Source organism: Mycetomoellerius zeteki, unplaced genomic scaffold (genome assembly GCF_001594055.1).
Source record: "Mycetomoellerius zeteki isolate Tzet28-1 unplaced genomic scaffold, Tzet1.0 scaffold25, whole genome shotgun sequence".
NCBI lineage: Eukaryota > Metazoa > Arthropoda > Insecta > Hymenoptera > Formicidae > Mycetomoellerius > Mycetomoellerius zeteki.
Window position 1 is genome coordinate 2,495,270 of NW_017257227.1, and position 27,716 is coordinate 2,522,985.

Below are 27,716 nucleotides of genomic sequence, written 5' to 3' on the forward strand. Positions count from 1 at the left end.
AAATTAACCAATCATAGTCGATTATTTTTGTCATATTCAACTGTGATTGGCCAATTTCTTACGGCTTACGAATTGCGATTCTATTGTGTAACAGGCCTAAGTAAGCATTACAACCATTACAATTCTTGTGCTCAGACCCTTACATGAAAAAAAAATTTGAAGGTCTTATTTTCAGATTAGTTCATTTTAAAATAATATTTATTATAAAATTTTTTTATCACAGGCACCTTCATACAAGCTGGCGTTACTAATAAGAAATAAAAAAAAAGATTGAACATGTATGCGTGTATTTAAGGAAATTATGACGGAAACGTGAACCAGCGAATACAGTTGGATGGCTGAGGAAAAAGAAAATATGCATGAAACTTTGTAATACAAAATTATCTACGAAGAATCTCGGGAATACTATTTCCCGCGAAGTATCGCTTCGGCTGCATCTCGTCTGTTCTGCACTTCCGGTTACACTGATCTACATGTGAAATATCTTCTAATGCAAAGTCTCCGGATGACGCTCGCCACGTGGATCGAAGATTTTCAGCCCTAAACAGAGTGAGAGATCACGGTCGTGCGCTTGCCGATTATCAGGCGCAACTCATCAGACCTGTCCTCGTACTGTCGCAGACTTCTCTTATCGCGCGACCTCTCGCGACCTTAGTATCGACGTGTGGGAAGTTGTTCTTATAATGACGACGCAGAGTACGCGGATTCGGTACATAAACCTCGTAAGGCGCTTTGCCGCTCTCGATAACCCAAATACTGCCAGACTCACCAATCCTCAATATCGTCATCAGGCCTTGCGCGACTATGTAAGGCCTGCAAAACAAGATTAAATAGCAATGAGTCGTTGAGAAATTTATCTTTGCTGAATTGGCGGTCATATGTAAGCACCGGAAGAAATGTACGTTCGCGTCAGGATCTACGAACTGAATTATATAGAACTAATATTTTAACCTGATATTTTACCCTTTGTGATCACACTGGGGTCAAAATGATCCCAGAGCGCATTTAATTAGTAATTTTTTTGAACGAAAACTTCATAGAACTAAAACTATGAATAACAGCAATTGATTAAATACACTCTGGAGTCATTTTGACCCCGGTTGACCATTACGGAACTTTTAAGAAGTGTGACCACGAAGATTTAAACTTTCACTGAAAGTTGTGTCTCATTAAAAAAAATTGATAAGTAATTTATTTGTAATTACAAGGGATGCTCAGAAAGTAACATGTCTCAAATTTTTCAAACTTCAAATTTGCAATATATGTAAAATTTCACTTTTCTACTTTTATTATTGGATGAGGAAAAAAATGTGAGACATTACTTTTTGAGCAACCGTCGTATTTGTTACGAAATTTGTTGAAGGAGCGAGAGACTCGCATTTATATTAGAATTTAATTCTACAGCACGAACATTATTATGTTTTATTATTATCCAGCACGCACTGGTTAATTTATCTGGCTGTTTTGTGTCAAACGTTTATGACATAGAGACAATTTTAATAACTCACGTTTGTATCGGAAACTGTTCAAGATTCTTAACGAAATCTGCCTTCATGACTCTGGAAAGAAGTTTATTAGGACTATCTACTGTCAGTGCAGTTTCTGTCAGTCCTGGACACAAAGTTATTACGGTAACACCGGTCTTCTCGTAGTGATAAGGATCCTGTTGGAGAGTAAACGTGATTATGAAAACTCCATATAATAATATATATACATATAATAAGTAATAATAAAAATTAAATACTTCATTATTTTACAATCCACAAGATAACAATCTTGTAGAATATTGGGAAGTTTATAAGTAATTATACTTTTTGTTTGTAAGTATGTAACTACTTTAGGATGATCGTTTAAATAATAGATGGACTTAGCTGCGTTCAATTCTGTATAATTACCGATAGAGACTGCGATAGACCGATGATGGCGTGCTTCGTGGCAGTGTAAACCGGAAGTTGAGCTGTATTTCGAATATCCATATGCTGGCTCACGTTTACCAAGATACCACCGTGACCGCCCGTATCTCTGCTCATATATTGTACAGCTAGCATCGCAGTGCTGACCATGCCTCCCTAACATTGATATGACATTAGGATCTACTCTTTATTTTTATTATTACAGGTATACCTTACAGAAATCTAAAAGAGCATTTATACTGGCCGTAGACGTATGTCGTATGCCATAATCTGTAAAATTGATTAATCACTATCGAGTATTTCCTTGATATTCGACTGTAACAGAAGAATACTCGATATTGTGATCAGTTAATTCTTATTCAGATTACGGCTATTATAAATGCTCCCTAATGCTTACTGATCAATTTAGTACTGAAAGATAGTAATTATTTATTTTAAGTATTAAAGGCACTGTTGTTTAGTACTTTTAGTACTCCAAATAAGTAATTAATTACTATATTTCAGTAATAAATTGGCCAGTATTAAATTTCTATAAGAGTAGTTATTAATAATATTTATTTTCCAATCTTTTTATATATTCTTATATGCAATCTGGTAAAATTATTTTATGACACAAAAATCACGAAATTATTTGAAATATACAATATATTCAAGATAAGAAAAACATTGTAAAAGTTTTAAGAGAGAAAACATCAGAATAAAGAAATCATGAAATTAGGAAACCATTGGTAAAGTTATTAATAAATCAATAAATTGTTGTCAATGATACTCACAATGTTAACCGAGATTTCCTTTTCCCATCTTCGTTCATCTAAAACTCCAGCGTTATTTATCACGATGTCAATGGTTTCTAATAGCGTTGATGCTTGTTCAAAAGCATCTATAAATTGGTACAGACAAAAATAAGATATTCTAAGAAGTAAGAACGATATTCTGAAAAATTCAGCGATAGTAACATATATCTACGCAATTTGAAAATCTCTATATTTACCAGTCACATGTTTGTGATTAGATACGTCGGTATGTATGAAGTGCACTTTCTTCTCGCCGTAAGATTTTTCAACGCCGAGCTCAATTCGTTTACCGGTTTCAGCATCGATATCCAATACAATTATTTTCTGTAACAAATATGAAATAAATTTAAATATAATAGTGCCGAGATGATATTAATACTTCATAAATATCGTAGAATAGCTAATGCCATTCTATGAATCTAGATTTAAAGACGGCAACATATATTTTATATCTAACAGGAAAAAGATAAATAATTTAATCTGCAAAATAATACTAATTTTCAATTAAAAGATGATGTCACAAAAGAGTATGTTTTCTTAATTATTAGAAATATATAAATTTTGATAAAAGACCTTTTATATATTTATACATTTATATGATAAAATTTGAGCCTTATTTAAATAATAGACTTTATAAATGTATGTAGTTTATAGATTTATAGAGAATTATAAATTATTTATGTAATGCTAATTTATGTAGATTTCTTGCAAATTTTTTAAACTTTTATACTGCAAATTATAATATTAATTATTAAACATACCTTTGCTCCGTGCTTCAAGAAATGATTAAGAAAGGCGTAGCCCAATCCTGCTGCACCGCCAGTTATTACAACATTTTTTCCAGAAACAATGCAATTGATCGCTTCTATCTCTTTCGCCCTTTCAGATGCTGAAGAACGACGGCGAACGATTCTCAAACTTGGCTCTATAACATAAAACTTGTTTTATAAAAGAAAGAAAGTTACGTTATCAGAAAAATTAATATTAACAAAATACATGTTATTGAGGCTATTGCATATATTACAAATTTTTCTGATAAAGTAAATTCTCATTATTTGAATAATAAGAATTATTTCGCTCCACACTTTATAAAAAAAGCCTTACATAATAATTTATCTCAGGAAATTAAATTATAAAGTTATAAAAATATTTATTTACAAAATTATTATTATAATTATTAAAATTATAATTTATAAAAATAATATAATCGAAAACTTATTTTTTATATCATACGTTTTTTATGACAAAACATGTTGATAGATACATATTTTTCTTGATGAAAGAAGCAGACTTACCTATTATATTCTCCATGAATGAAACCGCTTTGGATATTTAAATATTTGAAGAAATGAACTAATTTCCGGTTTAGGTTCTCGAGCGTAAAGCTGAAGAATCGGGAGCTTGTGCTGGTAATACGTATGTTTCGACTGAACTTCGAGACCGTTCGAATGGTATTTATATATGATGAGTAGCGATGTGGGATTTCGTGATACTGCGACTTAAGTTTCCGTCGTGGCGGGGATGTCTCAAAGGGTGAAAGGTGGACTCCGGGCTGTAGATTACATTTAGATTAAACAGCAGATATATAGATCGAACAATTACGATAAAAAAAGAAATTTTCGAATTTTCTCTTTAAACTCGACATCGTCGAGGGTATTTGAAATCTAAGGATATCGCATTTTATTGAGCATGTTTATACCAGAAAGCATATTTATACCCCAATGGATTAAAATACTATTAAATTCGTTAGACTGATATAATTTAATTTTTTCGCCAAGTTTTTTTTAGTTTGTAAAAGATACATTAGCTATATAATTATGTGTATAATTGCTGATACGAGAAAATTATAATGATTATTTATTGATGAATAATTTGTACTGGGCTCGATCATTACTTATATCGTGAAACTTCAAATTTTCAATTTAAAGCGAAACAGATTTCAAAACTGAATTATAATATTAGCATGACTATAAAAAGGGGTAACAATGCAAAAAAATTGTTAAATAAATGGTTTATTTAACAAGATTGTTACTTTCGATAACAATAACTTTTAAGATTTTTTTGATCTATTGCGATCCTCTATTTTTTCATTGGCTTTTCTTATCTCCCCTCTCACTATAGACTGACCAGTCGCGTTTCGTCGTTCTCTTTTCTCAGTGTGCCTGATAGCGTCTTACCCTAATTAACCCCTTCCGTAGAGACTAATTAATCGCATCATGGCAATGTGCTTTCTAGATATTGGATATACAGGACACAGACCGAGAGGCATTGAAGCGCGCTTTTTCTTTTACTTGAAGATAATAATAGTGTAGTCCGAGGTAATATTTTTCGCAATAAATTTATTTACAGTTTTTCAGCACATTAACATCTTGTTAATATGATGTCGTGCATCAAAATTGTCAATTAATTTAATTCATATTATTCCAGTAGTTTAATTGCGTTTATAAATCCGGAAAACCAAATTCGGCGCGCAGTTTGAAGGACCACAAATACATGGTATGTATGTAAGTTATAGCATATATATATATATAAAATTCACATTAAAAATTATTTAAAGCATTAAAAGATCTAGCTTCAACCGGTATAGGCTTCTAGTTTATCGATTGTGTTCTCACATGTACGGTTTAAAAATAAGATTCTTATTTTAATAGTGTATTGTATCGCGGCGAATACTAGACTAAGCATCTAGACTGTTAATAGATCGTTAATTAAGTGATTGCATCTTCAACAACATTATTGCTTTTTACGTAATATTTACTATGTGACAATTTATTTTGTTAATATAATATATAAAAATCATTTTATATTTGCGTGAAAAAATCGGCTTTTAACAAAAATACAAGATGTTAAAACTTTTATATTAAATTTTTAATATATATCCGAATGTGTTCATTTAATGTAATTTGTGCGTATAATTGTTGTATTATTTAAATATTTTGTGTTAAATTGACGTTTAACACTATTTTTAGCTAAAATATTAAATAATTCGATTATTATGAGTAATTGAACAAATGACGTGAAAATAATATAGTTTAAAAGTTTAAACTTTAAGATAACTAGATAAAATATAAATTTAACATATTATCAATGTTAATTTTACTGAAAAATGTTTGTTTCCAAATTATGTCAAAATATCGTATTTTTGTATTAATTTTTTACATAGATAACATCTATGTCATCTTTTAATACATTTATCTGTGTGAAATTAACATAAAGTTTGCTAAGAAAATTTGCTTCGTTTGAGACACACATGTAAAATATATTAAAAATTTTAACAAGTTTTTCAATTATGTGTATAAATACGCATCATAGAATATATAAGAAATGTTAAATGCTTTTTATATACATATTTTTGGAAAAATAAATATATTATATTAAGAAAAATTGTAAAAACATGTTTATAAAGTCATGTTTAAGGAGCTACGCAAGATATATTGGAAGTGATCAAAGTGCGTTTGACCAGCGAACGCGCGCGCGAGCGCAATAAAAAATTATTAAAACGCACAACCCAGCTATGTATCTTTTTAAAATTTCCCGCAAAAATATTTGTTTTGCATATTTGATTTTACCTCACCGTAATTTTTAGGATTTATAACTTGTTAAAATAGTGTGATACTCACCGGGCCATTTCGGTTAATAGAAATTTATGACAGTCGCGGGGGCGGAACTGGCTGGTGACTCGTAGATTTTTTGCAGCATCGTACAAGGGGAAGATATATTTTTGCCCTTTTATGTTTCTGACGTATCTTGCTGCAGCTTCCAGACGCTGTACTTATGTATTTATATTACTCTCAAATTTATTTTTAATGCATTTTCGTTTTTACTCCCTTACAGAAATTCAATTTAATACTGGTTAATTTAATACTGAAAATTCTTTATTTTGAGTATTAAAAGCACTAAACAAAAATACTTTTATTATTTAAAATAAATAATTAATCATTAATTTCCAGTATTAAATTTCTATAAGGACTGCTTCCGTTAGTTTTAGTTAGGTTCTTTTTGTGTTATAATTTCTTTTTTTTCTTCGAGGTCTAAGTGTACACGTGTTGCATTCAGTTCAAATGCAGAAAACGCAGTAAAATACAATAAAATAGAAATAGACTTAAAATACAAACGATTGCACTTAAATGTGTTTGTATATCTTTTCGAATTGATACGAGCAGAAATGCATACTTGGCTAGAAATTTACAGAACACCAGCGCACGATATTTTACGTAAGTGGCACTGTGCATATGTGTGTGTATAATATTTACAAAATAAAATAATGATTAACAGAGGGTCAAACTTAGAGGCGTGGAACTATCGTTCCGGGTACGTGACAGTCATTGGATGATATAACTTTTGTTAAAAGTCTGGCCGCTCTCGCGTAATTGTAGTTGTAACGAGCAATACGATAAATTGTTATCGATGTCATTATCATTGGCAGGCTTATCATAAGTCAACCCTAATCAAATGACCTTACCGCGGCTTCATCATTACGTAGAAAATTTATATTCTTTCTTCCGAGAATTTACGAAAATTTACAAAAATCACTGAAGTTATTTTTTGTCGTGTTAGTCGTTTTCTAATCTTCATATTATTATAAATTTTTTGATGAATTGTCGTGTTAGTCGTCATCTAATCTTCATATTATTATAAATTTTTATATTTCTATTAAATTTTATATTTTATGAATAATATATAGCAGAATGTAATTGTAAATGAAAGATAACATCTGATATATTTATATATATTATATAATACTATATATGTAAATACAAAATTATTGTAAATTTATCGTAAATTCTTTGATCAATCTATTAAATATAGACAAACTATCAATCTAAAAATAACAAAAGCAGATAACGCAAGAGAAGAAGAGACTAACGACCGAAAACTTTACCCTTTACTTTTTTTTTAATTTTTGCGATTATTTGCAAATTATGCGGGACGCTTATCAATCGCTCGTGGCGTCGGCGAACTTTAGAAATAATGCACTTGGTACAGTCGTGTGGCACAAAACGGTGATAAGAGCCTGACGTGCGCACAGCTCGTGCTCACTGCACTTATCAATAGAAAAAGCGTACTTAACGTCTGATCGACGTCGCGCCGACGATAAATTAGCCGAGGAACAGCGCATGTCGGCTTCGAGTCGATACCATAACCGATACGAACTGGTTCCGATCGAACTTTACTCGAAATCGAGAAGGAAAGTAACTTCTTTTGTGGTTTTTACTTAGTTATCGTATTACGCTGCACGCCGTGAAAACGCGAGATTCACGCCTGTGTAAGTATTATGCGTCTGTTGCGGCGATTCAAAACGGTTCATAAACACGCATGTCTGTAAAAGATTACAGTCTCTGCGTACCAAACAGTTAATAATTGGTTCGACTGATCACTGATTTGTGGGATATTTTTTACTATAACTAACGTTGTTGTTGAAATGTGATTTCCTGTATTCTTTATGCCGCAGTGCGACTTTAGTTTGCGTAATCTGAAGAAATATAATATATATTAAATAATTTTTTAAATAATATTTTATCGATATATTACAAATATATATTTAAAAGAAATTATTTTTAAGTTTTTAGCATTTATAACTTGTTAAAATAATGTGATACTATCTTATCAGTAAAAGTACGATTAGATTCTGAGATTATAGTTTATTAGCAATTATTATTTTTAAATGTTTTGTCAAACTATTTACATTTAAATTATCGTTATGTTAATGATAGTGATTATTGCTTGCTTCTTCCTCAGACGTACGAATTTGAACGATTATGAGGCAATTTGAGAAAGGAATAGAATATCATTTAGATGCACAAGGATACATATTTCGATTTTATCAAGCTACGAAAATTACGAGATTTCCATATTCATCAAGATTTTATATGTATGTTCAAGAAGGAAGAAAGTTTTAAATGAAGCATCAAATCCATATGTATTTTTGTAGATAATTTAGCATAAAAGGTACTGTCAAGATTTCAAGTGAATCGAATAAAAATGTTAAAGTTATGCTGCTACTGCTAGCTAATTTGAAACAAGTGATTTCGAGAAAAACGTGTTTAAAGTTTTGTTTTACGATATTTTATATATAACTGCCGAGCATACTAAATGCCAAGTATACTGAAATTTATACTTCGTCGATAAATGATCTCTTATAGATACTTTATGAATTCAAACGCTTTGAGTCGCTACGAATCATTCTGAAACGCTCGATGACCCTGTGAGGCGCTTCACCAAATCGGCTTCTCTAAATTCATTTTAAAAGTTGTATTTTGTATCGAGAAACTAATTGTATCTTTTAGTATTATAAAATATTAGTTAAAACTATAAGGTAAAAAGATAAGTAGGTTAAAACAAAAATATTTTCGATTTTTTTAATTCTTCAGGATGACTTAATTTTCTAATACATTTTGCTTAGCTTATTTATATATTTGATAAATTATAAAGAAACATTTAAATTGTCGAATTTTCTCAGAGATTTCACAAGATTTTTCATATTTTATTCGAAATATTAAAAAGTTATTTTTAAATCTCTAGTTATCCAAAAAAGTAAAAAAATTAATTATATATTTAATATTAATTCATTTAATCAACATATTTAATATTCTCAATATCATTCATTTATAAAATTAACATAAACTATTTATTAAAAATATTATTGTGCTTTTTATGCTCACATTTATTTCTTTTAAAAAAGACTTTAATATCTGTTTAACAATAAACACGCTGTTTATTATAAAATAAAAATCTATGAAAGTTTATTACAGATTTCACATCACAATTACAATTTCCATTAATCAAAAACAGATTTTATGTAACAAAATATTTTTTGTAAAAAGGAGCAGTTAATTGAATTAGTAATATTATTTGTTGTATTAGTGAATTATAATAATTGTTGGATTAGTGAATTATAACAATATTTAATCTGGGATCGATTTTATATTAGCGGCTAATTCTGTGCATCAACTTCAATTTTTTGCGGCAAAGTATCGGGAAGCTGCACCTCAAAAACTGGTTTTCCATCTTCGCTAATCCACACACTGCCGTTCTGTGCGCATCGAATTACGTATATCAATCCATGAGCAACGCTCTCCACCCTGGCAACATATTTATCTTTTGTATTTTATGTACATTTTTAGAGTGCGTCAATTACAAGTTAGCGTCAGTCTTACTTCTGTTGTCGATCATTCTGCAAAGTATTAACGTTTGAAATACCCTGTGATACATCTTCTGATATGTCGGTCAAACCGGGACACAGAACAATTACTTTTACATTAGTCCTTTCGTAGTGATAAGGTTGCTGTAAAGAAAAAATATCTGATTACAATAATGCTTTTTATAGGCCTTTTTATATGTTTTATCCATTATTGCAGTCAAATTTTAATTACTTATTTGCTACAACATGATTTAAAGTTTGATGTTTTTCTTTCTCATTCCTCTTTCAAATCATCTTTTAGAAGAGTTATAAAAATTCAGATATACGTAAGAAAATAGCGTCCACGTATATACACATTTTATTATATCTAATAAGATAAAATTATCATCGAATTTTAAAGTTTGAAAAACAATTTCAAAATAGAAAAGATTTGTTGCCAAGAAAGAAAGAAAAGGAATTGTTTAATCATTCCTAAAATTAGTCATAATCTTCAAAAAAAGATCTCGTAGATTTCTTATACAAAAGAATCTTGCTCGATTTCGAAACATTTTGTAATTTGTGTTTTTATGATTCTAAACAAAGTCTCCACTGAAAAATCAAACGATAAAAAAACGTAAAATTCTAAATTCACTTTGTGTTCATTATAATTGTCATAGATTTTATTATACATTATATTTTTAAATGTAAATACTTACCGCAAAGGAACGGCTGAAACTAACCACGGCATGTTTTGTAGCAGAATATACTGGAAGCTGAGATACAGCTCGTAATCCGGCAATGGACGAAATATTTACGATAATACCACCCTTGCCACCAGAATCTTTTCGCATCTGTTGAATCCCCAGAAGAGTCCCACGAATCACAGCTGTCTGCAATATCGAAATTAATATTTTGGAACTTTATTTTATCTAAAATTCTCTCATCATGCGATTTTATTTTCAATTGAGACACAATTAGTTCCATTTATATCTAGCTTTTCTAGCAACTTTATACAAATTTGCGCGCGCGCTTACATGTAAAATTTTTAAATACAATTTTTTATAATTACATGTAAAATGGTCTGTCACCAGAAAATATTTAAAGACTTTTGTTGATATTTGTGACCAATATTTCCTTACAAGATTAATATAATTACACGAAGTTAAAACAAGAAGTTGGAAATAAAACTTACCACATTAACATCAATTGTTTTGGAAAAGTCAATTTCATTTATTACGCCTGCATTGTTTATTAAAATGTCCAGCCCACCCAGAATGCTGATTGCCTCTTTCAACGTGGCTGCAACAGTTTATAGTTTCGGTTTTGAACAAATTCGATAAATATTCCCTAAATGCAAAAGTTGTAAATTAAATTAACTTTTGTAGTTTATGTAAGCAATGTTCGAGTTTGCTTACTAGCGTGTGCATTAATAAAATACAAATTAATAACATGAAATGGACTTATGTTTACTGTCAAATTCGGAATTATTTGTTACATCGCAGCGAAGAAATACAGTTCGTTTGCGGCCAAACTCGTTGTTTAAACTCTCTACAGCTTGATCTCCAATCCATTGCTTTATATCGATCATAACTATCATCTAAAATATTAGTAACCATTCTATTAATTTTTACAATAATTGGCTATTAACGAAGGAAATAAAATAAAGGAATATTATATTTATATGAGGAAACACAGTGATGAGTTTAATTAACGAATATTTTTGAGAGAAGGCTATGTAATTTTTTATTACATAATAGTTACAACTAATATATTTATATATGAATATTGTACAATATTATTATATTAAATTACATACCGAAGCGCCATTTCGCAGCAGCTCTTTACTAAATGCCAGACCCACATCACTTGCTGCTCCAGTTACTATAACTCGTTTATCTTTAATCTGCATTATTCTACCAATTTTCCAGCAAACAATCTCTTTCGTGTATATTTCTTTGCTTATAAAAGTTCTAAAACACGTCAATATATGAATTTCTATTCGTGAAATTTATATTTTTATAATAAAACAGTTAACTGCGTGAAATCACAATGTTTCTTTATCGATGAGACCACCAGCTGTGACCCAAGTCTTCAACCAGTTCGAGAGCCTCCTTGAACCGATATGGAAGAAGTCACTGTTTTCGTTCGGCGATCTTCGACCTCGCGATCTGCATGACGTTCAATTCGTCAGAGTTTCTCTTCGTGTGAGATTCGTTATCCATGAGACGGCGCTGTGAATATCTTCATCTCCTCATTGTATAATAAGTGTAGTTTTAAGTTCAGTGGCATTCGAGAAAATTCGAAACATTCAGTGGAGTGAAATCACAAGTTAAACTTTGTATAAATTTTTATAAAAGATAAGGAATACTTAAAGGTTCAAACTTTAGTGATCAAAACGTTTTAAACTAGATGCTATGCATTCTGTATTAATTTATATATATATATGCATATATGATGTATTCGTAAAAATAAGTAGATGTTCATAATAATTAAATTAAACATTCATAATAATGAAATAAATAAATGATATAAATGATATATCGCTCGCCAGAAAACGATTGCAAACAAAGACAAAGTCCACATTAAAATTACAGTGATGTGTTTAATCAATGACTGTAATCTAGAAAGGCCAACTAGCGCAGCGCATGAGTTTATATTAACAACTAACAAGGGAACCTTACCAACTAGGAAATTCTGATTTTAATGTAACTCTGCATTCATAACAGTAAATAAATGAATCAGGAAATTTACAGTTGGGTTTAAAAAATGTTTCGGCTATACAATATCAATATCAGCCAAAAATTGACTGAAAAGGCCAATATAAACTAATCAGCAAAAATATTTTTATCATAAATATTCCCTGAAACCAACTGCAAAAAACAAAACAGCAAATAAATTTAGCTTATAATAGCTTTATGAAGTGAAGTAATCTATTTTATTGCAGTTTTATTAGATAAATAACTTTTAAATAAATAGATTCAATAATTTTGTGCACAAATATTTATTAGTATATATAAAAAAAATAATTTTATTAGTATATATAAAAAAAATTAAATGATTTTTAAACCAATAAGAAAATTATGCTTAAATTTTACACAAATATCAAATGTAATAATAAAACATATAAGAGAGAGAAATTTTTATATTTTGATAATATTTTTTAAGATGTGACATACCTAAATGCTTGAAAACAATAAGTTATCTCCTATAGGTAGAGCAGATTCCTTTTGATTCATTAAAACTGCTTTTAAACAGATAAAAACAGTTTAAAACAGCATCAATTAAATTTATTTATTTATTATTTTATTTACTTTTTCTACATATATGCAAAGCTATATTAAAATGAAAATTTTTGACAATATTGCTTTACTGGACCCTTTAACAAATCTTAATGTTTTAATTAAAAATATTTATTTTTTATGTTTGATGAAATATGTATGAGTTTTAACGGTAAACATATTGCAAAACACATACATATTTTATTAAACATAAAAAACCCATATAGCACAGAATTTGCAGCAATATCGTTGCAAAATCTCTGCAATATTGTTATAACATGCAATGTTGCAGCAATGTTACTGCAACTTTTGTGCAACTTTGTGCTGTAGGGGAATAGTCTTTGTCTAGTCTGATTAATGATAATTTTTTATGCAACGCAATTCCATTAAACATTATGAAATAAAGTAATTTATTAATCATATTACTGATTAGTATACTATGTTAAAAACATGCAAATAGGTATGTACGAGATTTCAATATTCGGGGAGCAATTGTTTGTGATTGACATACCGATAACGTTATCTTAATAAGCATGTTAATGTTTTATGTATTGCATGTAAAATCTAAAATGAAAGAAAGATTAAGTTCAAGATTTTAATATTCAATAAGCAATTATTAAATATATCGGTATATCTCAATAAGTATATAAATACACACATATATGATGATTTATATATTTCGCATGTGAAATTTAAAATAAAAAAAGGGTAACTGCTAAGACTGCGCCTTTTTAAAGTTAGGTGTGTATATGCAAACACACAGCTTGCGTAACTTAAATGACAAACATAAGTGCTCATTAAATCAATTTTTATCTCGCAAATATGTCACATCCCCTCTCTGTGAGATATACAATTATTATATCAATCGTATTTATAATTTTACGTGACAATTTTCTAATTTATAGGTATAACAGTTTTTAATCATAATAGACAATCATAATAGATGGAAGTGTCTCGACCGTCTAAATTTTTAATCAGAATAAATACACATTTTGTACCCTCTTACAGAAAAGTCCAAATTAAACGAATTAACACAACAACAGCGTAATAATTATAAAATCAATATATATAGTACATAATAAAATATTAAGCAAGAAAATAAAGATATATTTTTCTCTCCTCGAGATCAAACAAATTTCACTTTGTATGATCTCAATTTTTCAAGAAAAGGACTTTCAAACTTTCATTTTCGGGGTGCTGTCGCTTTTTCGGTGACGGTTCTAAAAATAAAAGGGACCTCGGGACCGACGGATAGTCTGGGATAGTCTGCCGAGGGATTGCAAGAGCACGCATTTACGCACCGCGTGTATGAAGGGCACGCACCGGCCGGCGTCGCGCACACCCGCATGGCACGCAGACGCACCAATCAATATCAGACTATACCGGGTGTACACCCCGACCGTCTCGACCGTCAGTCAGCCAGTACACTATCAACCACCAACCACACCTTCCCAGGACTGCTTTGCCGCCGTTAATCTCACCCTTTTGACGGAGGAAGGACGCGACGTCTGAACCACTGAATCCAAGTATCGCAAACTAGCCAATTAGCCAGCTTTATTTCATCCCGCTTATTGCAAAACGTCACACACGGGTGGAGAAATTGAAAAGGTATAATACGGAGAACGGAACGAGCCAATGAACTTTATCTCGGCAGAGGTAGAGAATCAGATGACGTATAATAGGACGTGTACTGTGAGCGTTTATTTAGTGGTATATTATCGGAATTTTGGCGTGAAATTAAATTCAAAAAGTTCTATAATATCAGAATGAAAAGTGTGAATAACATTTGCGATTATTGGTATCAGTATCTTAATTGTTTTTTCGCTGGTGCTGACATGCTGGTCGAAGTGACAGGTGGACGAATGGTGCAATGTACTTGAAGCGTGATGCCCTCTGCCCTTGGAATACGTAGGAATGAATTAATCATTTATAAAACGGAGAATTGAGATTTATAAGAAATAACAGACACACAGTTAGATGTGGAGGATTTCAAAATTGAAATATTCATAAAAAACGTTATCACTTTTTGTTCTCTTGAAATAATAAGATATGTCTGATTATACGATCAATTGTGTGAAGTGACAAAATAATTAATAATGCATAACATAGAAGCAACATTAATATTGAAGAATGGAATAGGTTCATATATAATAGAACAAAGAAAGAATTAATAAAAAATACACGAATAAGCCATTGATATTAAGATTTAATAAACAAATCTAAAAAACTTAAAAGAATTTTTAGTGTGCTAATTTTAACGAAATAGTAATTAAATTTACTTTAACGGACATATATTTATAACGCAAAGCGTATTTGTAAGCATATTTATAACAAAAATTTTTTAGCAGATATAAGTTGATATTGATTTTTTTAGCTAATTTTTTTGAGATACTTTTAGATGATATTGTACAGCTAAAAGATTTTTACACCTCGTATTTACTCCACATTCATAAGCAAGTGATCCAACATTCAATTCGCGAGAAATTTGCATCGAAAGTTTGCCGTGCCCCTTTTTGAAATTTTTACTTAGTTCAAATTTTCCATTTAAATTTGAACACGCTAAACAAGTACAATGCTTTTCACAATATTATAATTTTCTTGTTAATTAAAAATGTTAATTCAAGAATACTGATATGTTATTGTCCAATTTTATATCTGCAGGTACGAGAGAAGATAAAAACTTAAAGAAAATGGAAGCAAAAGGGCGAGTTGCCCTTATAACAGGAGCCGCATCCGGCATCGGTAAAGCGTATGCCATCGAACTGTTGAATCAGGGTGCCAAGGTACATTATAAAATTATAATTTAGGAGAAAACATATATATTTAATAATCCTTTATAGTCTCAGACTTTTTGTATCGTAGAGTCATTCTTGAAACAAGAAATTTATAATGCCACTATTCAATTTTTCAAACGAGGTCAAAGTCATGTTTCGTTTTCACGACTTGGAATTTCAAGCAAAACAAGTGTTCCAGAGATCTTTCGATGCGTGTTTTCTTTCAAAACATCTGATTTATATTTAGACTTTTCAGACAGAGAAAAAATTTCTTGCGTCTTCGAGAAAAAAAATTGTCATAATTGACGATACATGGTTGTACACATTACATTATTTATTTTAAAATATTTATTCGAATAGTTGCATTATTCGTTATATATACAGTATCATATTTTATGTAATCGATATTTTTCTTAATAGCAAATATACTATTTCTGTTTTTAGAATTATTTAATTTTCTGGTAGCGTCGACGAAATTTTTATAAAAATTTCAATTTGAAACAATTTATAAGTATGCAAGAAATAATATCTTTCAAACAATTTGTATGATATAATTTATCTAAAATACTAGGTTGTAAAAAAAATTTGAATCGTCTTTCGGTTTTTTGTATAAAAATGGTTTTTTATATACAAATTTATTTCGAAATAATGACAATTATTCCTAAAAATAAAGATTATCATGTTTAATAACCGTCAGTCTGCTAGCGAATTTTTTCTTGATACTATTAGTCTAGATAGCATTGAGATCCTGCCGTATCCGACACACAATGGGAATGTTTTTCGGACATATAAGGACGTCTTTTCGCATCTTTAGGACATCCTTTGAAAGTCTGTATTGTATGTGATAATACCGAAATTAAATGTGGCTGCTAGTAGAATGCAGGTAGCGAATAGTTATGAAACCTGATAATCTTTATTTTGAGGAATAATTAACATAATTTCTAATTAAATTTGTATGTAGAAACCGGAGAGTGATTAAAATTTTTTTTTAATAATTTAATAATTTTTTATTATATACAGGTGGCTATATGTGATATAAACACTGAAGAAGGAGAGAAACTGGTAGAAACATTATCCGAAAAATATGGTAAAGGTCGTGTGATCTTCTCGCAGTGCGATGTCACGGATTATCTGCAATTCGAAGGTATGATAACTCGCGATAGTCGTTCGCGATTTTTAATCTATCGTCGATTTATTTATAAATCATCGCATAAGTGGCTAACGCATATATACATATGTATATCATATTCGTTTGTAATGCAACTGTTGTTTAGCATACAATTCAATTTGCAGAATCGTTTCAGACAACGATCACGGAATTCGGTCATATTGATATCGTTATCAACAATGCTGGTATCATGAATGACCGGTTTTGGGAGCTTGAAGTAGACATTAATCTCGTAAGCAAATATTCCTGATAGATAGATTCCTTATAGATAGATTCCTTGCAATTGTTTTTTTGCACGTGCCATTCAAATAACATGTTTATAAAAATTATTTTATATGTACACGCATAGTAAAAAATTGAAATCTCTTTACAAATATAATTATAGAATGGAGTAATACGCGGTACTTTGCTTGCTCAACGATTTATGGGCACCGATAGGGGTGGCCAGGGTGGAGTCGTCATCAATACTGGCAGCAACGTCAGCATTAACCCTTACGTCAGCGTACCAATTTATTCCGCGACAAAAGCGGCTCTTGTCAGCTTTACCAGAGCTTTTGGGGTAAGAAGTTTCTTTTCAATATCTCGATCTCATCTATTGATTGTAACTATTATCTCGGAATAACAAGAATTATTCGTCCTGCACCCGCGTTGCAACTTTCCGTTGATTTTTGCACAGGCCTCAACAATGATTTCCATTATTTACAGAAGTTGAACTAGGAGCTCAAAAATTTGTGTTCAAAGATTTAGAAAATATAAATTAACAACTTATTAACTGATATTTAACCGTTTCTTTTATTAAACTAAATACAGGAAAGATGTACTAATTTTCTTCTCAATTTTTAAAAGGATCAATATCACGTAGATTTAACGGGTGTTAAGGTGATGGCACTTTGTCCGGGTGCTACAGATACTAAATTGGTACGTGACGTTAATAGAAAACTTCTTTTGGCTCGATATGAAGATGCCTGGCAAAGAGACATAGTTTCATCAATTCCTCAAAGGTATAATTTTACATAATTTCTCTCTCAACTTAATTGTGAATAAATAACTCATGATTAAAGGATCAAGTACATGAATAATAATAAGCAATTGTGATTTACTAATTCCTTAGTATCATTTTAAAACACTATTTTTAATTAACAATTTAGGAAAAAAGTAATCATAGCATAAAGAACAAAGTTATTTTACATGTAACGATGTTACATAATATTTGTCTTCTTCAAGTACAGAAATGTAGAATAAAATTAGCACTATAGAAACAATTTGTGAAAGACAACTGACGTTGCAGGGTGGAACACGTGGCGAAGGCGTTGATACACGTGCTCAGCACCGGCAAGAGCGGAAGCGTGTGGATGGTGGAGAAGGACCAGCCGCCGCATGAGATCAGTTTTTCAAAGCACTAAGAGGGTCCCGAGCGCGTGCAACGATTCTTCCTCGCTTCGCTGCAAATATCTATGCCATACCACACAATTAACTGTAATTTGTATCGAGATATATAGAATCCCATCGCGCCGTCAAAAAGGCGCAAATGCGAGCGAAACGTAAATTATTTGTACTTTCGTACCAAAACTTTTAAAAGACCGATGCGTTTTTTATTTTTCTTTTTAATAACAACAAATGCATTATTCGAGATTCATCGAGATCATCTCAGATTTTTGATAGAAAGCGATCCTTTTGATACGTTTTATACTTATTGTTAGTAGAAACCCACGACAGAGTCTTCGGATTTGATAATTATGCGAAAGAGAGATAGTCGCGATATTTAAAAAGAAAAGAATAAAAAGATCTTTACAAAAAATTATAAAAATCTTTACAAAAATTATACTTTATAAAAACAATGGCTTTCGCTTCCGTCCTGCACCCGCGTTGCAACTTTCCGTCGATTTTTGCACAGGCCTCAACAACGCTCGTTAGCCGAAGATTGTCGAGTTCAAAAAATTTATAGGAATTTCTAAGCGTTGCTAACACAATCTTGTGTCAAACTTGTGTATCGCATCAAAATGGAAATTATCGCAATGATATTTCAATCCTGCCGCACTCTGTAACCGTCGCGTGACTTACTCATTTCTCTAACGCACATGTCGTAATATCGACGATTCCTTTAACGTCATTCCGTTTAATGATATATGCTGCATGTAATGTAATCGCGTTTCATCAGGTCGAGTATAATAGACACACTTTATATTTATTGCTTGTGTGAGGAAGATGAGGGGAGAGCGTATATGAGAGCGTATAAAATAAAACTATTAAAGAAATAAGCATTTATTTTCGCGCTCTCGAAGCGTACAAAAAAAGAAGGAAGAAAGATTACACACTTTTATGATGACCGATGCAAGTAACTCTAAATCCACAAAATTCACGAACTGTCGGAAATCTATTAATTACATCTAAGAAAAAGAATAAAATAATATATATGTAACTCAACAAAAGTGGAATAATAAGGTAAGTAAAAGTGTAAAGCACAACTAGACACAGTTTTTATATTGGATATATTTAGAATCTATTCAATTTTAGGAACTTAATAAAAAAATTGAGAGTTGACTTTATGCCAATTTCCACTTTGAAGTTCGACAATTCGATGTTTCGAGAGTTACATGCATCAGTTGTCTGTACCGCGAATGCAATTAAACCGAAATCCGTCGGACAATTACTCCACAAATGAAATTATATATCCAATCGTGTCTATAATTTTTCTACAATATTTTGAGGGAGACAAAAATATTTAGAAACGGTATAGCGATAGAGATAGAGTTAGAATCTGTAGTCAAGTGCAAGCACGACACTCGACGCGATCACGTTCTTTCGATATTAGGTACTTACTAGGGAAACACGGGACAATTTGTTTGATATGCAAATTGCATCGGATTGCAAAGCTCCGATTGATACGTCGGTTAGATGTCTAGCTAGTTGAGTTTTGTTTTTAAATGATATCGCCTGTTCGCGTAATCCTTTATTGTAGCTTTCCATCGATGAAACGATCAGTGGCGTTTCGTTTTTGTTATGTGTTACGATATGTATGTTGCTAATATTGCCAATAAATGCATTGCCTTTTAATAAAATTAACGGACCAGTGATATTTACCTCTCTTTCTCTCACATAACAACACTTTTATAATTTATTTTTTAAAAGATTTATTACTTTTCCTAGTTCCTATCTATTTCCTTCAAATTTGTTTTTAAATTGCAAAAAAATAGCAATTATAATTTAGTTGGAATTGTACGATATTAATTAAAGAATTTTAACATATTTCTTATTTTTATAATTAAATAATAATAACAAATCATAAATATTTTTAATTATAACAAGAAAAAAAAAGAATATATTTCTTTTTTTAATTAAATATAATTTAATTAATTTTATAACATTTGATCCTATTTATATTTCTAACATAATCTTATTCACATAATAATAATAATAATATCTCATCAGCGTTAAGAAATGGATGAATTACCTCTCTCATAATATTTTTAGTGGTTTCGATTGCATTTCATACGTCCCTCACGTAACACTGAGAGATTCTTTTTTTCATGCTTCTCTCGTCTAGATGCGCAAATCCGATCTTGTTCACCTCGAGAACGAGCTTGTGTTATCCGATTTCTATCCGCATCCGATATTTTATCATGTACGATCGACTTCTCGAATTTCAACTTATATGACTTCTCGTTAGCAACACCGTCGAATTCATTCGCGAATCGGTGCTGGACGGGATCACTCCGTTAGTGTGATTCGAAATTTGCGTTATCTTTTGAAAGTATATTGAACATAACACATTTATGATGGAGATTCAAGGGAAAACCGCGCTCATCACCGGTGGAGCCAACGGCATCGGTTATTGCACTGCTCGAGAATTACTTCGAAGCGGAGCGAAGGTAATTAAGCAAAAAAAAAAATGTTCTAGTTGCGTCAACAAAAATACAAACAAAACGAATTCTGATCATATGAATCAGAATTCTGGTTATCATAATAGAATTTTTAATTATCTTGATTAGCTAGAATGTTTAATAGATTTAATTATAAGTGTCTGAGATTTGTGTATCTTTCTGGTTGAATCTACTGAAATTCCAAATAATCCAACAAAACTTTTTTTCCATTTATATTTTGTCTTAATAATTGCAGGCCGTTGCAATCATAGATTTGCCCGATTCGAACGGTGAAAATGCGATTACGGAATTGGAGAAGGAATTCGGTGCGAATCATGCCATTTTTCTTATTGGAGATGTAGCGAATGCTGAAGAATTGACAGGTATTGTATTAATCAAACGCTAAACGTATCAATTGCAATTAAGAATACAAAATTGTAAAATATAATACGAATAGATAGTATAATAAGCGTCATCCTGTTATCAATTATCGCAACTTATACTTTTTATTTCCTGTCTTAATCGTCTGTTTGTCAAACAAATGCTATTATTTCTGCGATCAAGCAGTTTTTTATTTAATATTCTTATTACAATAAAGAATCACTATTATAAGAAATCAATCTCTATCTAAAATTCGTACTCCATTTAGTTACTCCATTAATTTGCAAATTGCAAATTAATCTAATTAATCTACTATTTATGTTGAACATTTCTTAGTCGATTTTCACCTAATATTGTCTAATTAATCTAATGATCTAATAATATGTCTCGGGAGAAAGAGAAATTATATTTCTAATTGAGTTTATCTATATAATTTTAATGAAATATTTTCTTGCGACAAACAAAAACATTTTTTATGCTTTTATAATTTTTACAGCTTGTTTCAAAAAAACAATAGAGTCATTCGGAACACTAGACATTGTTATCAATAATGCTGGTATCATGAACGACGCGGAATGGGAGCCAATGGTTGACGTTAATTACGTGAGTAACGATATCGGAATTAATTTATTATTCCTATTTTAAATTTGTTGCTCTTATCGTTTCGTCGTATTTACAATCAGAAAGGGGTTGTACGTGGCACGATATTGGGCTTGAATCACATGGGAAAGCATAAGGGAGGAAAAGGTGGTACTATCGTCAATATGTCCTCTATAATCGGCTTGCAAGGCAATCCGATCGCGCCGATTTACGCTGGAACAAGTTTTGCCGTCGTCGGATTTACCTCATCGTTACTGGTAAAATTTCTATAAACAAATAATAAATACAGTTTTAATTGTAATTCAATCTCAAATTATTTGAACAATATTGTCGTTATTTTATGCTGGATGTTAGGATGATTAAAGCATTATGGGCTTTCTTATAATGATATATTTTTTGCATATTTCTAGACATTTTACGAGAAAACAGGCGTACGTGTATTGTTAATATGCCCTGGTCTTACAACTACTGGCTTGGCCTCGAAGTTCATGTCAAGCAAGGTCTACGCGATGGACTTACTTGACGATGAGATCGCTGCCAAGGAGATGACGACGATGGAAAGTCAATCGTAAGTTGCAGTTAGCGTTGAGGTATTTCATACAAAAGACATTATTTTTGTACCAAAGAATTATAATAAATAAAATAAATAATATTAAATCTTAAAATAATATGAAAGTAATAAATTAATATTTTTACATAAATTGATTATTACAAATAAAAATATTATATTCAATTATAAATTAAATTATAAATTAATATATAAACATATCTTCTAGTACACCATATTAAAAATAAATAAAGTCGTCTTTTTCTCTGTTGCGATTCGATTATATTAATTAAAGAAATGATTAATGCGTAAGAAGGATTTATGTAATAGATCTATACATAATGTTTTTTTTTCCGTTTAACAGACCTGAGCACGTGGCAACTGCTATCGTGGAATTGATCGAAAAAGGAGGGAACGGCGCAGTTTTTGTCAGCGAAAACGATCAACCTGCTTATGCCGTACAATTACCGATTTACACTGATTTGAAGATTTCGGTGTAAAATCTGCAGTTCATGGCGAATTATCCTTGTTACATGAATACCAATACGGCATATATTTCGATATTTTCATCATTCAAAAATAAATACATAATTCAAACACAATTCTAAAAATATATTTTGTGGTTTTGCAGCGCGGCATGAAATCTCAGATCATTAAAAATTTTCTTACGATAGTTACGTACATTACGTTCAAATATCAAATTTATTTATTAGTAAATTTATTTACTCTCTATGTACAATAGAAAATGTATAGATCTAAACTTCTAATTATGAAAATTCGAAAAATAAAAATATTGAATTATTTATTTCAGTAAATGTAATAAACAACGCGTATTTATATTACAAAAAGCCGCGGATTTGTTAAAAGATCTAATTATTTTTTTGGATAAATTATCGAAATCAATTGACAATTACCGCTTGCATATTCTCGAGTTGAACATATTTTCGAATTGGACGTAGATAAATAATATTTAGTAGGCAAAATTCGTAATCAAACTAATTAAATATTGAAAATTCTAAATTTATGGTAACATATTTCTAACATAGTTATTAATAATATAATATTCACTATTACTTGAGAATAAATAGAGTTAGCGATAACAATGATGACACTTTTCTAGATTCTTTTTCTTTTAATAAAACTGAAGCATAGAATGCTAAAATAAATGTATATAATATACATACATAATAAATGATGTAATATATATATCTACCTTTCACAACTTATTCTAATTATAAATAAAAGTGAATATAATTACAATAGATTGTAGTAGAAAAATGAAATTTTTTCAGAATTTTTTATCAACTTTTTAGTGTTGCATTTTCTTATTTTTACCAACATGAGAAAATACGATATTAAAAAATTCTGAAAAAATTCTCATAACTTTATGAGAAGAAAATAAACAATTTTTATCTCTAGCAGTTTTTCTGTAAAGTTGATAGTATTTGAGTAAAAAATTATTGGAAACCAATATTCAGCGATTTTTAGTAATTAATATCTTGTAACTAATACCTTAACTATTGCAAAAATTGCAAAATGTTAAAAGACTTTTTGACTCAGTTTTTTATTAGGAATAGCACTGATTAGTGTATGTTATTTAGATACACCCTGTATATAATGCTATCATATATTTGCCACGCATTTGCGTTCTTGCTCTTGTTGAATGCCCGCTTCTACTAATAAACGTAAATATGTGCAACATAATTGAAATTCAGAATCCTTAAACTTGAACGTAAACACTCATTTAAATATAAGTTTCTAATTATCATAGAACATTTGGTGATAAGTGTGGTTATATATTTATAAACTTTAAACATTTATTTTCCTTATAATTTAACTGCATACCAACCAGATTGTTGATATATAAAAGCGTCAAGCATTTATTTCTGACATCTTGTGTGTTTGATTCTTTCGATATTTAATCTTTTTGACGCGATAACATTAGATAATGGACAACGTACAAAATAAAACGGCGATAGTCACGGGTGCCGGGTCCGGCATTGGCTACTACATTACCGAAGATTTATTGCATAAAGGCGCGAAGGTACTTTAGAATTAAAAATAAAAGAATGGAATTGGTGTTTCCTATCTGGCTTAATAATTTTTAGAAAGTCGCCATCATCGATTTACCGATAGAACGTAGTTACAACGCGACGATGACTTTGCAAGAAAAATTTGGGAAAGATCGCGTCATCTTTTTTCCGCTTGATCTGACAAACTTGGAAGTATATGGCGGTAATTACCGTATTTCTTAAATATTTTTTACCGGACTATTTATTGTCAATAATTATGACGTTTATTTAGTATTTTTAGATGCGAAATATCCATTATAAATTAGAGAAGTAAATACTAACCGATTATTTTTATCCTTAGGAACCTTCAAGCAAATTGTCAAAGAACTCAATGGACTTGACATACTTGTTAACAATGCTGGAATGTGTCATGACCGTTACATCGAACAAACGTTTTCTATTAATGTTGTGAGTAATAAAGCATTAAACTTTAACTGGTTAATCGAATAATTTACTTATTTTAGTAAGATTTCTGAAAAACGATATTGTAAATAAATAAATATATTAATCCTTTGTAGATAAATAAGCTCACTTAAACATATTTCCTTTTATTTATTTTATAAATTGCTCGTTTGAATTTCATGAAACTTAACGTGTAGGATAATTTGATAATACTTTATTTGATTCTGGGATCAAAAATAAAAAATTAAAAATGATAAATTCAATATAATGGATAGAATTTTAAAAAATGATGTGATTATTATAAAACTCGATTTTAAGGAATTAATTGAAAGTAACACTAAATTTTCAGTCTCTCTTTATTTGAACCTCATGAATGCTACGCAAATAATATCTACTGATTTCCAAACTCTATGATTACGACTCGTGTGACACTAAATTCCCCTTCATATTATAGATTACTACTTTTTAAAATTTAACATTTTCATAATGCATTCAAACTCAGCAATACCAAATCTTTTAAAACCGAGATTCACGATATCAGATTATTTTTTTGATATCTGAATTTTAGAGGCCAAAATCGAATTCTGCGACGTCAAAAACTTTTAGAAATAACAATTAAGGTCTTTTTGAAGTTTCATTACTAGAAAATTCTCGTTTTCAATATGTTTTATATATCTTATAAAGAGTTTGTCAGTATATTTATATTAGACATACATAATTTTATAAATATTTAATAATTTGATTAATTACAAGTATATATAAATAATGCGTCAATTGTATACTTAATTAATATTATATATTTTATTTCTATAGATAGCGTTAATTCGCGGCTCAACGTTAGGATTGGATTACATGGGGAAACATAAAGGTGGCAAAGGAGGTACAATAGTAAATATAGCGTCTAGAGCTGGTATTGACCCTTTCATTTTATGTCCGGTATATAGTTCTTCTAAATATGCTGTCGTCGGGTTTGGTCTTTGTCTTGAGGTAATTTATATTTCGTAAAGTATGGAATCTTTTATAATATTACCGTAAGCTTTTTTTTTACAAATGCTGTATTTTTTAAATCGTTTAAAAGAAAGAATAGGAAATATATACAGATAATAAAAGAAATTTTTAAAATATTCTAATTTTGTTATAGGGGGGGATTAAAGAATATCCAAAAAAATATTTTCAGTTGCCTTATATATTTGTTATATATATTTAAATATCAAAAAGTATATCTTTTAAACGTATTTATTATTGTTTTAAGAGATATATTATTTTTTTTTAATTTATACACGACAAATTTTGTTAAAAAGGTTCCTGTTTTCTTGTTTTGATATAATTGCATGCAAGTTCGATACCGGACACGTACGAAATAATTTTATTCAGAAGATATTTCAAAATTCTTTTAAAAATATAATTTTGTATATGTTATTTATATTATTTTCTTATAACTTTATAAATTTATTCAAACCGTTAAAATACTTTATATTAACAATAATCCAAAGTAATAAAAACTTTTACTAACGTAACATCCTTTTTAGAAATTTTATGACAAAACAGGAGTTCGTATTCTTACGATATGTCCTAGTTTCACAATGACTGCAATGACGCTTGATGAGCACAAATATCTCGATGTTATTGATCAAGATATTGTTAATAATGAGAAGACAGATTCAAATTTTCATAATCCTCAATCGTAAGTGTACAAAAAACGTAATGGAAATATTTATATATATGAATCTTAGAAGCAACCATGTATGCCATAATTTATATACAATTAGGATATACTATTATTTTTGACAGAGAGGAATACCGTTTTTCTTTATTATATACATTTATTCATTATTTTATTATTAATATTGCTATTAGTATTAAAAACATACACATACAAATATCCTACATAAAAAAAAGATAATAGTCATTAATATTATTTATTATTATTATTATATTATTACTAAAAATAATATAAAAATTATATTAATATCTTTTCTGGAACATAATATATTTGTTACAGTGCTGTGCATGTGGCACAATCTGTAGTCATGGCAATTCAAAAGGGTAAAAATGGATTAATTTGGCTTATTCAGAATAATGAGCCACCATTAACGGTCAAATTATCGCCGTACATTGCCTCTTAGGTATGAAATTCTTCAAGATAGAATAAATCTGAAATCTGAAATGATCCTTGTTAGGGATTTGGTCTCGACATCTTGATATTGACTGCATCAATTTTATTCGAACTAGAATCATTTCAGATTTTCAGATTTTTTTCAATCACACGTATAAACCGTGACCCTAAAAAGTGCTAGCATTATATTATATAATAAAAGTGTTGTTACTTTTTTTATTACGATTTTAGTTTCTTAAATGTATAATTATTAAACATCGGAATATTATGCAGACATTTATTACTAAAAAAAAGGAGATAGTAACTAAGATTTAGATTGTTTACGATATATAATATATTTATATTATAACATATGCATTTTTTATGCAAAATATGTATAAAATAATATGCATTACATATACAAGATATATGTCAAAACAACGTATTCTTATAAAAACAGAGTTCTTTTAATTAATAATGTTTATTTATATTATTATGTTAATGTTATTCATCCCTAAAACCAAACAATTACTGAGAGATGCTGACGTCGTCTGTTTGACTAATAAAAATACATTCACTTTAATTTTACAAAATTAGAATTTCTTTTCCATGATTAAAATACACATGCTAATACATATGTCTGCTGACTTTGGTGTATTTCGTATCCAAAGCAGGAAAAAATATAGTGGACTGTCTAAAAAGTTTAATTATA

The 27,716-nt window shown here is 29.8% G+C and overlaps 3 protein-coding genes across 3 annotated transcripts; 2 read left to right on the plus strand and 1 right to left on the minus strand.

Annotated features, from left to right (window-relative positions):
* Positions 1–581: 581 nt before the first annotated feature.
* LOC108723678 (peroxisomal hydratase-dehydrogenase-epimerase) lies at positions 582–12,063 on the minus strand. The gene is made up of 14 exons (XM_018449590.1): positions 11,644–12,063; positions 11,298–11,424; positions 11,020–11,126; positions 10,544–10,717; positions 9,865–9,992; positions 9,643–9,789; positions 8,518–8,536; positions 8,108–8,180; positions 3,469–3,632; positions 2,905–3,031; positions 2,687–2,793; positions 1,896–2,069; positions 1,509–1,663; positions 582–813 (listed from the first exon to the last, which is right to left on the minus strand). Exons 1-14 carry the CDS (start codon positions 11,734–11,736, stop codon positions 582–584), a joined length of 1,827 nt encoding a protein of 608 aa, XP_018305092.1. The 5' UTR covers positions 11,737–12,063.
* A 2,180-nt stretch (positions 12,064–14,243) lies between these two features.
* On the plus strand, positions 14,244–23,079 carry LOC108723679 (uncharacterized short-chain type dehydrogenase/reductase y4vI). The gene is made up of 13 exons (XM_018449591.1): positions 14,244–14,713; positions 15,767–15,888; positions 16,900–17,023; positions 17,173–17,279; positions 17,433–17,606; positions 17,894–18,048; positions 18,336–18,447; positions 20,800–20,916; positions 21,164–21,290; positions 21,785–21,891; positions 21,972–22,145; positions 22,299–22,456; positions 22,800–23,079. Exons 2-13 carry the CDS (start codon positions 15,796–15,798, stop codon positions 22,933–22,935), a joined length of 1,584 nt encoding a protein of 527 aa, XP_018305093.1. The 5' UTR covers positions 14,244–14,713; positions 15,767–15,795; the 3' UTR covers positions 22,936–23,079.
* Positions 23,080–24,286: 1,207 nt separating this feature from the next.
* On the plus strand, positions 24,287–27,207 carry LOC108723777 (15-hydroxyprostaglandin dehydrogenase [NAD(+)]). The gene is made up of 6 exons (XM_018449734.1): positions 24,287–24,479; positions 24,544–24,670; positions 24,809–24,915; positions 25,723–25,896; positions 26,439–26,593; positions 26,912–27,207. Exons 1-6 carry the CDS (start codon positions 24,384–24,386, stop codon positions 27,033–27,035), a joined length of 783 nt encoding a protein of 260 aa, XP_018305236.1. The 5' UTR covers positions 24,287–24,383; the 3' UTR covers positions 27,036–27,207.
* Positions 27,208–27,716: the final 509 nt, after the last annotated feature.